Source organism: Cervus canadensis, chromosome X (genome assembly GCF_019320065.1).
Source record: "Cervus canadensis isolate Bull #8, Minnesota chromosome X, ASM1932006v1, whole genome shotgun sequence".
Classification (NCBI taxonomy): domain Eukaryota; kingdom Metazoa; phylum Chordata; class Mammalia; order Artiodactyla; family Cervidae; genus Cervus; species Cervus canadensis.
In genome coordinates this window covers 142,728,384-142,743,549 of record NC_057419.1, presented here as the reverse complement: position 1 = coordinate 142,743,549, position 15,166 = coordinate 142,728,384, and the positions used below count along the sequence as shown (strand labels likewise).

At 58.2% G+C, this 15,166-nt stretch overlaps 2 protein-coding genes across 3 annotated transcripts; both read left to right on the top strand.

The window, feature by feature from the left end:
- Positions 1 to 1,885: 1,885 nt before the first annotated feature.
- On the top strand, positions 1,886 to 9,499 carry LOC122435182 (renin binding protein). Of its 2 annotated transcripts, none has more exons than XM_043459141.1 (11): positions 1,886 to 2,011; positions 2,318 to 2,427; positions 2,588 to 2,663; positions 2,842 to 2,917; positions 3,117 to 3,289; positions 4,632 to 4,856; positions 5,546 to 5,627; positions 5,855 to 6,030; positions 6,553 to 6,684; positions 9,168 to 9,255; positions 9,345 to 9,499. In XM_043459141.1, the coding sequence occupies exons 1-11, from the start codon at positions 1,985 to 1,987 to the stop codon at positions 9,476 to 9,478; spliced, it is 1,299 nt and encodes a 432-aa protein (XP_043315076.1). In that variant the 5' UTR covers positions 1,886 to 1,984; the 3' UTR covers positions 9,479 to 9,499. The 2 variants fall into 2 exon arrangements, with proteins under 2 accessions (XP_043315076.1, XP_043315075.1); XM_043459140.1 differs by having other exon boundaries at positions 1,899 to 2,038.
- A 225-nt stretch (positions 9,500 to 9,724) lies between these two features.
- On the top strand, positions 9,725 to 14,496 carry NAA10 (N-alpha-acetyltransferase 10, NatA catalytic subunit). The gene is made up of 8 exons (XM_043459142.1): positions 9,725 to 9,940; positions 10,413 to 10,511; positions 10,942 to 11,000; positions 11,948 to 11,993; positions 12,080 to 12,195; positions 12,388 to 12,432; positions 13,520 to 13,604; positions 14,167 to 14,496. Exons 1-8 carry the CDS (start codon positions 9,920 to 9,922, stop codon positions 14,401 to 14,403), a joined length of 708 nt encoding a protein of 235 aa, XP_043315077.1. The 5' UTR covers positions 9,725 to 9,919; the 3' UTR covers positions 14,404 to 14,496.
- The last annotated feature ends 670 nt before the right edge of the window (positions 14,497 to 15,166 follow it).

The window sequence follows — 15,166 nt, the reverse complement described above, 5'->3', positions numbered from 1 at the left end:
ACCTAGCTGGAAGTCATAGACCTGCATAGGCCTTGGGAAAACATCTTGGTGTGTGCACAAGCAGTGTTCTGAACTTGTGCTGACCCAGCGTTCCAAGGTCCACACTATGTTTTTCCTTAGCTTAGCAGGGCATGACGACCCCAACTCATCAACCCGATGTACTTTTATTTGGGTTATGCTGTATTGCTATATTTTATTCTTTGCCCATGGGGTTTTTCTCATGGCTTAGAACAACAGGCAGCTGACTATTATCCCCTGCACCTCTCCACTCAGGGCACACCATGGCACCTCACCCCAGTGCATGCTCCTTTGTCCCTGGTACCCTCTCTGTTGGAATCATGGGGTCTTGTGAGCATGGGGTCCTGTTGGTCCCTCACCATGCCAACTCTGACCTGACTCAGAGCCCAGGCACCTCATGCCTCCGAGGGGCCCGGATGGGGGTGGTGGGGGCAGGCAGAGGCCCAGGGAGAGTGGTGGGCACATGTAATTCAGGCTACAGCAGCGGGGGCAATGTCCAGGGGTGGGAAGATGTGGGCCAACTGTGGGGCAGAGAGTCTACCTGAGGGACTCCAGAGAGAAGTCACGGGGTGAGGAGCACCGCCCGCTTTCACCTCGGGGTTGCCCCATGACCGACGGCCATGTCTGAGGCTGGAACTTCAGAACCCTCCCCGGAGCAAAGCTCATCCTTGGCTAGGCATGTTACAGGAAGGCAAGGGAAAGCTGGGTAGAAGGGATACACCAGGAATAATGATGGGCATCTGCAGCTGGGTGGCTGATACCAAGCCAGCTGCGACCCTAGCCGGGACCGCCCCCCAAGCACGAGGTCACATGGGGGGCACACAGCGGCCACAGGGTGTGCTGACCTGCAGGGCGCCCATGGTCTCGTCGGGACAAGAACACGGCGCGCCAGGCTCCTGTCCCTGGGCTGCACGGATGAGGCAAGAGGCCCAGTTACATCTCCGGCAAACAGGGTGCCCCCCTCTGAAGCCCAAGCTTCCCCAAGCCCCCATAGGAGTCCAGGGTCCCGGAAACGGCCCCTCCACATAATTCTTCCATTGGCTGAGCAAGAGGAGGAAGTTTGACCCGCCTTCTTCAGAGCACCCGATGTAATCGGACAGTCCGGAGAGGCAGACTGGGTGCTGGAAGGTCTCCCTGGAGAACTCTGGCTCTGAGGACCCTGCTCTTCACTTGCACGTTTCCCGCCTGACTGTCGAGTGGCATCTCTGGGGTGAAGAGGTCAGGGGCTGTGGAGCGGATTCCACAGAGACAGGACTTGCCCGCCCTGTGGGGTCACAGGTCAGAGGGGTCTCAGCGTTCAGGCATTTCCAGCTGTCTCTTCTCTTGGACTTCCCTGGTGGTTCAGACGGTAAAGAGTCTGCCTGCGATGATGGAGACCTGGGTTCGATCCCTGGGTCAGGAATATCCCTGGAGAAGGGAATGGCACCCACTCCAGTGTTCTGGTCTGGAGATTCGCATGGACGTAGGAGCCTGGCGGGCTACAGTCCATGGGGTCGCCAAGAGTCAGAAGTGACTTCACTGTCACTTTTTCCTCTCCTGAGCACCTGGACTCATGCCCTGCCCCGGGGGGCCCCCCTCAGGCGGGGAGACGTGGCTGGAGGAGGGAAGACAGCCCTGAGTTCCCTCTTTACCCCACCTCCCACCCCAATCCCAGAATGTCCTGCCAACTCACCCAGCACTTCCCACCACTAGGGCATTAAGCGGAGGGCGCCCAGCAGAGGAGCTCCAGCGGCCTCAGCTTCCCTCGCGGGGGAGGGGCGGGGGGGCGGAGGGTCCGCCCGGGGGGCGTGGCCGGAGGGTGGGGGCATGGCCGTGAGCCAGCCAAGCCCCGCCCCCGCTGTGGGCTTGGCCCCCGGGCCAGGCGGAACCTAGCGGGGTAGAGGTGGGTGGTGCTAGGCTGGGTCAGCTGAGTGACAGTCACGCGACCTCACTCCGCTCCGTGTGGCTTCCTGGAGGAGAGGGAGTGATGAGCCGGGGTCTCCGAGTGTGGCAGGCCAGTGCTGGGCGGCCCGGGCAAGGGGTGAGGGCTGGGGGTGGTCGGTGTTGTCCTGGAGGAGGCCGTCCAGGACGGGGGGCGGGGACGGGGGGGGTTCAGTCCCAGGGCCCATCTTGGTCAGGAGGGCAGACCTGCCTCGGGGGGCGCGGGGGGGGAGCTTCCCGAGGCTCCGAGTCAGGCAGCCCTAGGGGGCCACTCGAGCCTGGGGTGACCTGCGGCCCCGGTGAGTCCACCGACGGGACGGGCACCCGAGAAGACGGGGCGGCCTGTAGGGGAGCCGTGTCTCCAAGTCTCTGTCCACAGGACATGGAGAAGGAACAAGAGACGCTGCGGGCCTGGAAAGAGCGCGTGGCGCGCGAGCTGGATCGCGTGGTGGCTTTCTGGCTGGAGCACTCCCACGACCAGGAACAGGGGTGCGCGCCTCGCCCTTCTGGGGGCCTTGGACTGGGTTCTTCGCACCTCTGGAGCCCCTGTACCTCACTCTGGACTGACTGCCATCTGTGGGGTGCCGCCCCCAGTCCCCGCCCCCACCCCCATCCCCGCGAACTCGGCTAATGTCAGCGTGTCCCGCAGGGGCTTCTTCACGTGCCTTGGCCGCGACGGGCGGGTGTACGATGACCTCAAGTACGTCTGGCTGCAGGGGAGGCAGGTACGGACGAGGCGTGCCCGGGGGCGCCCGGGACTGGAACCGGCGCGCTGGGTCCTGCCTGAGTTCGCACACCGGTCAGGGATCGCGGGCTCACCGCCCTCCTTCCCACGGCCCTGAGGACGGCGGCTCCCCACTTGAGCCACGACCCCTCCGCTCCCCCCCCCCCGCCCCAACCCAGGTGTGGATGTACTGTCGCTTGTACCGCCAGTTTGAGCGCTTCCGCCGCCCGGAGCTTTTGAATGCAGCTAAAGCAGGTGCCCTCCCTCCCCGTCCCCGTCTCCCCAGAGGCCACTCTCGGTGATCCCCGCAGCCGCGCGGTACTCCCAGTTGCCTGCTTGCCAGCCGGCTCTGGAAGCCCCCCCCCAGGGCGCCCAGTGCCCACTGATGGGGAGGAAGGCACCGTCTGGGGCATCCCCAACGCGCCTTCCAGCGCACCACCTTCCTGACCACCAGGTGGCGAGTTTTTGCTGCGTTATGCCCAAGTGGCACCTCCTGCAAAGAAGTGTGCCTTTGTGCTGACCAGGGACGGCCGCCCAGTCAAGGTGCAGCGGACCATCTTCAGCGAGTGTTTCTACACCATGGCCATGAACGAGCTGTGGAGGGTGACGGGGGACGCGCGGTACCAGGTGTGGGGGAGGATGGGCACGCTGTACATCTCTGTCCCTCACCTTCGCTGGCTCCTGGCACCTGGGTGCGGGCCAGATCTGTCCTTAACATCAGTCCTTTCTCTGGGCCCACAGGGCGCAGGGCTGCCAGTCACGCCCACTGTTACTGCTGTTACTGTCACTTTGTGTCCTCCCTCCCCCAGAGGCCCTCCCTCAACAACCCCCACAGGGGCCCTGGGCACCGTTCAGTTCAGTTCAGTGGCTCAGTCGTGTCCGACTCTTTGCAACCCCATGGACTGCACCATGCCAGGCCTCCCTGTCCATCTCCAACTCCCGGAGTTTACTCAAACTCATGTCCATCGAGTTGGTGATGCCATCCAACCATCCACTCCTGTGTCTTCCCCCTCTCCTCCTGCCTTCAATCTTTCCCAGCATCAGGGTATTTTCTGAGTTGGTTCTTCGCATCAGGTGGCCAAAAGTACTGGAGTTTTAGCTTCAGGATCAGTCCTTCTAATAAATATTCAGGACTGATTTTCTTTAGGATGGGCACAGAGGTGTTACCAAACCAGACTTGGGCCCATGTGTGGTGAAGGCAGTCCACTGACACCAGGTGGTGGGGAAGGAAAGTACAGCATTTATTCCAAAGGGACAGGGTAGGTCCTGCTCAAAACACCTTTCAGAGAAGGGTTTAGGGCAAAATCAAGGAGGAGGTCGAAGGGCACCTGATCGGCTTAGGAACATTCTTCTGATTGGCTGGTGGTGAGATAACCAGGAGGGAGTTACATGATCCACTTTCTGGTACCAATGGTCTGTGCTCTATGTGCCACTGGGCATCATGTACTTAAGTTCTTCCCCCTGGTGCGTGTTTTAGTTATGTGCAAAACAGCTCAAGGATACAACTCAGGATTTTATTTATGGCTCTTGGGGAAGACTTTAGTCTAAACTCATTGTTTTGTCTTGCTTATCTGTTTTCCTTTGTTTCTGCATTTCCTCACTTCTCTGATTAAATATGCTCCTTGGAACTTGGAAAGGCCTAGGAGGCTAAAGCTTTTCAACAAACAAGAAGTGGGGGACCCTGGGAGATCAATTGCCTGCACCCCCCCCCCAGGTTCTGCAGGGTCCTGCCCAGAGGGACCAGCCCTGCCCTGGCTAGGAGGGTGCTCCTCCCTGGCCCCATCATCTTTCAAAGCTGACCTCACTGCCTGGGCACGGTCTGCAACCCCCAGCCCAGGAGCCCTAGCACCCAGCCTGGGGCCAGGCCTTGGTAGGGGTGTCCTAGGAGCTCAGCCCAGGGGACCTGGGCGGAACAGACTGGATGGGCTGCAGCCTCAGCCTGGGTCTCCCCTCCCCCCTCCCCCCGCAGAGCGAAGCCATGGAGATGATGGATCAGATCGTGAGCTGGGTGCGGGAGGACCCCTCCGGGCTGGGCCGGCCCCAGCTCCCTGGGGCCCCGGCCTCAGAATCCATGGCGGTGCCCATGATGCTGCTCAACCTGGTGGAGCAACTCGGGGAGGCGGACGAGGAGCTGGCAGGCATCTCCGCGGAGCTGGGGGACTGGTGTGCTCAGAGGATTCTGCAACACGTGCAGGTGGGGGCAGGAGGTAGACACTGGTTGCCAGACCAGTCCTGGGGGGCTGGGGCACAGGGTGACCACCATTCCCCACCCCCAGGCCCACACTCACCCCCGAGCTCAGTCATCTCCAATTCTTTCTGACCCTATGGACTGTAGCCCACCAGGCTCCTCGGTCCATGGGGATTCTCCCAGGCCAGAATACTGGAGTGGGTTGCCATGCCCTCCTCCAGGGGATCTTCCCCACTCAGGGATTGAACCCAGGTCTGCCGCACATTGCAGGCAGATTCTTTACCATCTGAGCCACCAGGGAAGCCCACTCATGAGCTAGGGGTCTATTTTACAGATGGGGAGACACAGGGAGGTGTGGCCCAGAACCCTTGGAAAGGGTGGGGGAGGACCCCAGGGATCCAGGTGGGGGTGAGGGCAGGAGGGTGGGGTCCAGACCCCCAGGCCCATCAAGGAGCTCGAAACCCAGACCCAGCTTCCTCCCAGGCCTCTGGACAGCCAGGTCAGCCCAATCTCAGTCTCCCCATTCAGTGTCTTCTGGGGCCCAGGCCCAAAGCAAGTTCCAGACCCTTGGGAGGGAATCAGCTCCTCAAAGCCCCTCACCCACCCCTGCCAGCCCACCCAAGCCTGCAGATGGGGAGGGAGGGGGCAGAGGGGGGTGCTGAATGCTGAACCCCCTTCTGCTCCTCCCTCTGCAGAGGGGTGGGCAGGCTGTGCTGGAGAATGTGTCAGAGGATGGTGAGGAACTCTCAGGCTGCTTGGGGAGACACCAGAACCCAGGTGAGGGGTTGGGTGGGCTTCAGATGTGGGAACTGCCTGCCTCCCTCCACACTGGGCACTGAGGACCTGGCAGAGAAGCAGGGATGGGCCTGCCATGCTGGGGGCACGGCTCAAAGCAGCCCCCACTGCTGGCAAGAGAGGAAGGGAGTCAGCATGCAGCGCAGGGGGCTGGAGCCCCCTACCTGGGGGAGACCACACTACCTGCCTTACCCTGAGCCCTTAACCAGGCCACGCGCTGGAGGCTGGCTGGTTCCTGCTCCGTTATGCCATCCGAAGAGGTGATGCCAAACTTCAAGCCCACGTGATCGACAAGTTCCTACTGTTGCCTTTCCACTCTGGATGGGACCCTGAGCATGGTGGCCTCTTCTACTTCCAGGATGCTGATGGCCTCTGCCCCACCCAGGTGGGAATGTGCCCAGGGCTGTCCTCAACCCATTTCACAGAGGAGGGGGGCCCAGGGAGACCCCAGTGGTCCTCAAGCTCACACACACAAGGAGACACATGTCCCTCCATTTTGGAAAGGCTCACTGGGTGATTCTAAGCCATCAGCACTGGGGGCAGATTTGGTCCCTTATGTCTGTGTGATTATACCTTGATCCCACTGAGGTCCACAGAAGGTGGCTGAGTTGGCCACCGGCAGGAGCTGATTGTCCAAGGGGCTCTAGACAGACCAATGAGACAGCCAGGGTTTGGATTCCAGGGCTCAAGGGGAGCCTGGCCCAGACCTGCCCTTTCGGCTCAAGAAGCTAGTGCCAATCTGCTGGGCAGTCAAGGCCTCCATAGTCGTCCATGCCACAATGAAGCTCCAAGTGCCTGGGCTGGATGGAGTCTTAGCCAGGGCCTGAATGATGGGGGTGACCTTCCTGCTGAGAGGGGTGGCGGAGGGTGGTACCCAGGCTTCCAGATGCCTCCTCTCTGCTCCCAGCTGGAGTGGGCCATGAAGCTCTGGTGGCCACACAGTGAAGCCATGATCGCCTTCCTCATGGGCTACAGTGAGACTGGGGACCCCGCCTTGCTGCGCATCTTCTACCAGGTGGCTGAGTACACCTTCCGCCGGGTAAGTGCTGCTTCTTGGTCTCAGCAAAGGTGTGGAGACTGCAGACCGGGCGGGGAGGGCGAGTCTTCCTACACATCCCCCGCTTGCCCCTCAGCAGACATGGAGGTCCCGGCCCCAGTACCCTCTGTTGAGTCAACAGAGCAGCCCCTTCCCCACTGGAGCTCACATTTTGCTGGCACTGGGACTGACCATAAACAAGTAAACAAGCAAACAGAGATGGGGATGAGAGCTCTGGGAAATACAGCAAGGTCAGGGGGCTGGGGGGCTGCTGATGGGAAGGAAAAAAGCTGGAAGGGGTGCTCAGCAAAGAGGGGTCAACCTGACTCTGGGGTTCAAGGGTGCTGGGGCTTTGGGAGGGGAGGCCATAGGGCCCCAGGCCAAGGCAGGGAGATGGCGTGGTGGCTGTCATCCTGGCCAGTGAGCGGGGGCCTGACCTGGGGTGGAAGATGCAACAGGAGCAGGGCTCAGAGTCTGGTTGAATGGGAGGAGTCTGAACTGGCCACAAGTGTCTTGAGTGTCATAAGGATATAGATGATATATACTGAAAGCCACAAGGCAAGGTGAGCTTTGAGGACAGAAAGAAAAGAGAAGAGGGAATAGGAGGGCCCAGCAAAGGAGACAAGAATCAGTTGTGAGGCAGGAAGGAAGCCAGGGACACCCCCCACCACTAGAGGCCTGAGTGTAATGAATGGAGTGATGACCTGTGCCAGCCATGGCTGAGAGGCACCTTGGGGGCTGAGCCTGAATGAAGGAAAATTCCCAATGTGTTTCGAAAGCCACAACTCACTCCATCAGTAAACCCTAGTACAGGAGGGATTACAACAGGGGGGTCTTACTTGGTGGTCTGTGGGTTTTGTGACCTGGGAGAAAACTCTATCTTTCTTTACGCTAACCTCTAACTGAAATCCGGTATTTGCTTCCATCATGAATGAAAGCACAGTGGTATTAGCAGTGTCTGACTTCATCACCAGTAGACATCCCAAATGTGTTCATGTTACATTGTAGTTCAAGGGGCATCTCCCAGTACTGCACACGCTCATCATTACTTCCAAACACAACAGTCACAAGACCCGGGGTGATGTATGTTAATACTGAATGCATTCAAAAGAACCTGTGTTCGAGGCCATCGGGGTTAACTGCATAAAGTGAAATTTAAGGAATAAATTGTCAAGAAAGAGAGATGGCCATCGAACAATCAGGAAACTTATAAACAGATCAGTCATTATGCACTGATCATCATAACAGAAGACAGGAAATTCAGACATCCACAGAAATGCTGGACAGGAAAACAGTTCAATCTGTCCGTGTCAGATCACATAGTTGAATAATAAGTGAGAACATGAGCAGTGTTACTGGAAAGATAGAATGAATAGATATAGAACTAGTGTTACCTGCTATGAAGAGGAGTAGACCTATTCACAGGTCGACATTTAAAAAGACATTTTTATAGTGTACTTCAGTGTCACTGACTTCTTCCACAGTCCTTCTGAGAAGGGATTCCACTCACGTCTCTATCTGGGGAGGAAAGAGAAGGGTCTAGGCCAGGGCTTTGGAGTCTACCCTGGAGCATCTGCAAGGAACTGTGGGCAAGAGAGAAGAAAGAAATTCGGAATGGGTCAACACAGCTGCTGGGCAGGGTCAGGCTTCAGGGGGCTCCAAGGGAGAGGGAGATGTGTTTGGGACCTGTGACAAGCAAGGCTGGAGTCAGCTCAGTGCTAGATATCTACAGTCTCATCAACTGGAAGACGGGCCTGTGAAGCGGAGAACAGGAACTCAAAGGGAATCATCTGTTAGAAAGTTACATGACAGGTCAGCACTTCTATTCTCTTTCTTTAAATCAATTCTGTTGAAGTGCAATGAATATTTTAAGTATCCATTTTAAGTATTCAGTTCACTGAGATATAGCAATGTATATATCTGTGTTTAGTACCTAAGTTGTATCTGACTCTTGTGGCCCAATGGACTGCAGCCTGCCAGGCTCCTCTGTTCATGGGATTTCCCAGGCAAGAATACTGGAATGGGTTGCGATTTCCTTCTCCAGGGGATTTTCCCGATACAGGGATCCAACCCAGGTCTCCTGCATTGGCAAGCAGGTTCTTTTGCACAGAGCCACCAGGGAAGTCCCATATATATCTGTATAACTTCCAGCATACTCAAGATACGGAACTGTTCCATCATACCCAAGCAGGGTTCTTTATTCCATCTTGCAAGGTTTCATCTCACAGTCAGCAGCCCCTTTCCAAAGTGGGGTATCTAGGTGCCCACTTCGGCTGCAGAAAAAGGAAAAGAGAAAGCCCTTTGTGTTCATATTTGTCCAGGACACGGGATCTAACAGCACTGGTTCTGTAGTTATGGTATCTGGGATCTGCCTGGGCTCTGATCCCGGGTAGCGCTTTAGTGGGACGGGTGAACACTTATTCCCCAGGCGTTTGGCATCTGGGTAGCTCCTGCCGGCGCTGCCTGTCACTGCCTTGTTATTGCAGTTTCGCGATCCAGAGTACGGGGAATGGTTTGGCTACCTGAACCGAGATGGGAAGGTCGCCCTCACTATCAAGGGGGGTCCTTTCAAAGGTGAGTGGGGGACAGGGCGGAGCTGCAGGGGCTCAGGGCACTTGGCTGTCCCTAGCCCTCCCAACCCGCTGTCCCGCCTCTCCCCGTAGGCTGCTTCCACGTGCCGCGGTGCCTGGCCATGTGCGAGGAGATGCTGAACGACCTGCTGAGCCGTCTCGCTCCTGCCTCGGCCCTCAGCGCCCGGCCTCCGCCCGCTGGTCCCGCCCGCCCGGGTGCAGAATAAAACGAAGCCTATTACACTGTCTGCGTGTGTGAGCTTCCGTGGGGTTGCGGGAGTGGGGGTAACGCCCGCCGCCTTTGGCTGGAGAGCACCTGCTCGCCCGGCCAGTGACCCACCCGGAGCTCTGGAACCTCCCACCTTGACAAGAGGCCCGCCCCGCGCCGGGGCTGGCCCGGCCATTGGCCCGCCCCGCATAGACGCCCCGCCCTGCTCTTGGAGCTCCCTGCACATTGGCCAAACACCCAGGAGGGTGGGTCCGACAGTGCGCCACTTCCGGCCGGTGGCCGGGCCAGGCGCGCACCGCCTCTTCCGCCACCGCCCCCGCGATCCGGGACCTAGCTCCAGCCCTAGCCGTGGCCTGGCAGCCCCGGTGTTGCTCCGGAGCGTGGCGGCAGCTGACTGCGCGTTCACGACCCGCTGGGAACCGCGAGCCTCGCCGCCGTTATGAACATCCGCAATGCGAGGGTGAGGGGCCGGGTCCGGAGACAGTCCGCGCCGCGTGGGAGCGGGGCCTGGTGGCCGCGTGCGCATGCTCCTGAGGGGCCCGGCCGAGCCCCAGGGCCGGCCGCCTGGAGCGCCTGCGGCCGCCCGGCACGAAACAGTAAAGACCACCGTTCCCATGGGGTTGGCCCTCCCCACAGATGAGGCCAGGGGTTCAAGGCCGGGGTTGCGAACCCCTTCTTTCGGGGATGTCGGGGCTCCGTGGGGTGGTGTTGGGGAGCTTCCTGGCGCGCTCACGTCCGTTCCTGGAACCGTCAAGTTTTTGCCCGGCGGCCCTGGGCCAGGCATGTGCAGAGACAGATAGTCCCAGCTCCCGCCCAGATCTGGGGGTGGGGGTGGGGGGTCGGTAAGCAGACAGCGAGCAGGGCTCCAACAGAACCGAGGCCTACTTAGTGCAGCCCCAGGCCTGACCGCATTCCACTGCCCTCCCTCGCAGCCAGAGGACCTGATGAACATGCAACACTGCAACCTCCTGTGCCTGCCTGAGAACTACCAGATGAAATACTATTTCTACCATGGCCTCTCCTGGCCCCAGGTGGGGCGGCTGTTGAATTTGGGGACTGGGTCAAGGAGGCCAGGGAATTCCCACCCTGGGTTGGCTGAGACCATGAAGAGTCCAGGGCGGGGGGCGCCTGGGTGAAGGAGGCCCTGAGGGTTGGCTTCAGCTGGGGTGACTGGGGGTGGAAAGGAGGTGTCTGAAGACGGGAGATGAACAGGGCCAACCTAGAAGCAGAATTACCACCTGTCTGCCCACCTCTTCCTGGTTAAGAACAAGGGGCACTGTGTGGTATGGGAAAACAAGGCCACCTTGCCTGGAGGTCAGGAGCTGTCACTGAACTCCACCCTGGGCTGCTGTCCATCATGGCCAGGGCAAGAGACAGGCGGTTTGACCAGGTGTCTGCTAAGGGCTCCTCCAGCTCTGATAGAAACTTGTTTTCTGCCTCCTTTTTCCTCCTGTCTTCCAGCTCTCGTACATCGCCGAGGACGAGAATGGGAAGATCGTGGGGTACGTCCTGGCCAAAATGTGAGTCATCAGGGACAGAGAGACAAGACTGGCGCCTGACCTGCGGGTGGGGGAGAAGGGACACTGACATTTGCACATGTCTGATGGAGGCTGCCTGGGTTGGGTTTTTTTTTTTTCTTTTTGAAATGAATAGACTGTTCTTTAGTTCAGTTTGAGCTTTAGAGGAAATGTGAGTGCAAGATACACACCCCTCTCACATAACTCCTCCCCTGTCTTCCCTGGTTGCCTCTCTTACTAATATTTCCTTGTACATCTGTTACAATATTGCTACATCATTATTAAAGTCCATAGTTCACAGTAAGTTTCATCCTTGGAGTCATATGGACAAATGTATAACAACATGTGTTCACTTCTATAGTATCACACAGAGTAGTCTCACTGCCTGCCGAGTTTTCCTTACGCCACCTGTTCATCCCTCCTCTCTCCCCAGGGAACCACTGATCTCTTTACTATATCCATAGTTTTGCCTTTTCCAGAACATCCCACAATTAGAACATACAGTGTGTGGGCTTCCCAGGTGGCTCAGTGGTAAGGAATCTGCCTGCCACTGCAGGAGACACAGGTTCGATCCCTTGGTGGGGAAGATCCCCTGGAGGAGGAAATGGCAACCCACTCCAGTACTCTTGCCTGGAGAATCTCCATGGACAAAGGAGCCTGGTGGGCTACTGTCCATGGGGTCACAAAGAGTCAGACACGACTGACTGCGCACGTACCTCAACATACAGTATAGCCATTTCAGACTGCCTCTCAGTCTTTTGTATTGAAGTTTCCTCCATGTCTTTTCCTGGCTTGATAACTCCCTTCTTTTTAGCACTGAATAGTGTTCCATTGATACTGCACTTGTCTTTTGTCTGCTGCCTGGGGTCTGGAGAGCCCTGACTCTCCCCTACTTGGGTCTGGGGGCACTGTGGGGTTTGCTCCTAGCCTCTCTTTTCTTCTTGCTCTAGGGAAGAAGACCCAGACGATGTGCCCCATGGACATATCACCTCACTGGTGCGTAGGACCGCCCCCCCCCCCGGCTCTGGTGGGCGTGGAAGTTAGTTGGAGCCACCTCTGAGGTCCCACTTTTCTGCCCCCAGGCTGTGAAGCGTTCCCACCGGCGTCTTGGTCTGGCTCAAAAGCTGATGGACCAGGCCTCCCGAGCCATGATCGAGAACTTCAATGCCAAATATGTCTCCCTGCATGTCCGGAAGAGGTGGAAGCCGGGGTCAAAGGAAGGGGCGTGGGGGCTACTGTCTTGATTCGGGTCCTGGGCAGCCTTGGCTTTTGGAGAAGACTGGGAGGTGGAATTCGTGGGGAGGGGGACTGGGAGGAGGGGCAGGACCTGGACATGCTGTCCCTGTCTGGCCTGGCCTGTAGAGCTCAGCACTGCCTTGTTCCCCTACAGTAACCGGGCAGCTCTGCACCTCTATTCCAACACGCTCAACTTTCAGTAAGTAGATCTAGATGTTTCTAATGGGAATGGGACAGTCCCCAGGTCTGGCTTGCCCAGGTGGCTGAGATGGGCTGAGCTACCTTCTAGGCATGAGGGTGGGCGGCAGCTGGAGCTAGGGACAGGCTGTGGCCTCCACTTGGAGACAGTGACACCTATCTGCCACCGTCTGCTCGAGACGTGTTGTGGGTCTAGAGGACATTTAGTGTTTCTTGCTGGGCAGAAGACGACTACCTGCTGCTGGTGGGGGCCAGGTGAAGGGCAGCATGGTGAAGGCGTTCAGAAGTAGAGACAAGGACCCAGGACAGGAACAGGACTGAAAGTGACCAGGCACCTAGAAGCATCTCAGCAGAACCAGAAGAAAGGGTAAACCAAAGCACATTGGTGCAGGAAGGGTGCAGCAGAGGGGTCTAGAGCCCTGGGTGTCCCAGTGGGCGAGAGCAGTCCGCTCAGTGTGCCCAGCACAGGACACAGAGAGCCTGGCCAGGAACTGCCCTGCCCAGGGCATTGTGGTGAAAGCCGCTGGGATGGGCTGTTTGTGGAGAGCCCACTGAGACAGCCTTAGCTTCAGCTCGCTTAAGGAAGGGAAGGACCTACAGGCTGGGCATCTGAGGATCTTTGACCTGGATGCAGACGCCCCTGCTGGTTGACAGTTCCCGGGTCTGAAGGCTGGCAGGGCCTTTCTGGGCCGTCCAAGAACACCAAGAACAGAGGCCACAGCACCCCCCCCCCATTTCCAACTGCTTGGCATGGGAGGCAGCCAGACATGCGTGCCCAGGAAGTGACAGGGAACTGGACAAGGAGGGGGAGGGTATTGCCACATTCAGGGGCGACGGTTCCCAGGAAACCACAGACACAGATCCTTGGGAGCCAGGTTAGGGATGAGGGGTGGTGGCAGGATGCCAGGGGTGGGAGGGAGTCCAGCTTACTGTTGGAGAAAGCAGACGGAAGGCCACGTCAGAAACGTCTCCAAAGGGCCTTTGGGGGGGCACTGACACCCTGTCCCACTGGCAGATAGCAATAGAGGGTGGAGGAGAATTGCCCCCAACTCGGTTTCTCCTCCTCTCCACCCTCCCCCCGCCCCCAGGATCAGCGAAGTGGAGCCCAAATACTACGCTGATGGGGAAGATGCATACGCCATGAAGCGGGACCTTACCCAGATGGCCGATGAGGTGAGTCTGGTGGGGCCAAGGCCACCGGCCCCAAGCAGGCTGAGCGGGGTGGCCTGAGGGAGTTGGAGGTGTCCTGGTCCTCTTCACCTCAGCTGACAGGTGGGGAGCCGGACCTTGGCGGGGTTTTAAAGAAGGCTGTCATTGGGCCAAGGCTCCATTTTCTGAGGAGGAGGCCTGTCCTGCCCAGAGGCCGCTGTGACAGGACAGTGGGGAGGCATCTGGACGTGCTGAGGCGCGGGGCTGGGGATGGCTGCGGCCGGCTCCAAGGCTGAGGAGACAGTCAGGGTTCTGCCCAAGGCTCCACAGGGGCCAGGGCCATTCAGAGGGCTCCACAGAAGCCACGTGAGGGCGTATGAACACCTCCACTTCATTGAAGAGGAAACAGGCCCAAAGGAGGCAGTTGCTGGGACTAGCCCTGGGTCTCCCAACGCAGTCCTGTGTTTCCTGCCCTGCCTGCCCCCCCAGCAAGGGACCAGAAACAGGCAGTGGGAGCAGACCCTTGTGGTCTAGAGACTTAGGCCCTGTCTCCTTCCTCCCGCCTCTCCCGGGCTTCCGGTGGCAGCTGAGGCGGCACCTGGAGCTGAAGGAGAAGGGCAGGCATGTGGTGCTGGGCTCCATCGAGAACAAGGTGGAAGGCAAGGGCAACTCGCTTCCGAGCTCAGGGGAGGCCTGTCGTGAGGAAAAGGGCCTGGTTGCGGAGGACAGCGGTGGTGACAGCAAGGACCTCAGCGAGGTCAGCGAGACCACAGAGAGCACCGACGTCAAGGACAGCTCAGAGGCCTCTGACTCGGCTTCCTAGAGCCCGCACCTGCTCCCCTCCCTGTCCTGGCCTGCCCATCCTATCCTCACCGCAAGAGGTTTCACAATAAACTTCACCCAGTGGCCTTGGGGAGTTCACGTGTGCGAGTGTGCACCTTTTGGGTGGTGTGTGGATGCCCCGCTCTGGCTCTTGTGTTCCTCTGGACGTGGACCTCACAGCCTTTTGGCACAGTGTGTCCTGCAAGCCCTCCTAGAAGGGAAGAGCTTTGTCAGGGCTTTGGAGAGGTCTGATGGCTTGGAGCCATCTTTGGGTCTGGGAGGGTGGGGGAAAGAGACCCTGGAGTTCTGGAAGCCTTCTGAGCCTTGCTGTGCTGCTGCCCTGCCAGGCTCCAGATGTGGGAGTTCAGCTGCTCATTGACCTTACCTACCATCTCAGTAGTGACCCAACCAGCTCCCCAGTTCCCCAAGCCCTGGCAAGTGTCCTTGATTCCTCCCTCCCCTGCAAACTAAAAGGTCTGCCAATTTTGTGTGTTTGATCACTGTGATACCTCTTGAATCTCCTTCCTAACGGTTTTAGATTCACAGAGGTGAGCAGATAGTACAGGGTTTCTGTGGATGCACGCCCCCCCCCCCCAGTTTCCACTATTAATATTTTTACCTTTCTTCTATCTTTTTAATTGGAGGCTAATTACTTTATTATTAATAACATTTTGTATTCTTACATTTGACCCAATACTGATACATTATAACTATAGTTCAGGGTTTACATTTCCTTCTGCATTGTACACTCTGGGTTTTGACAA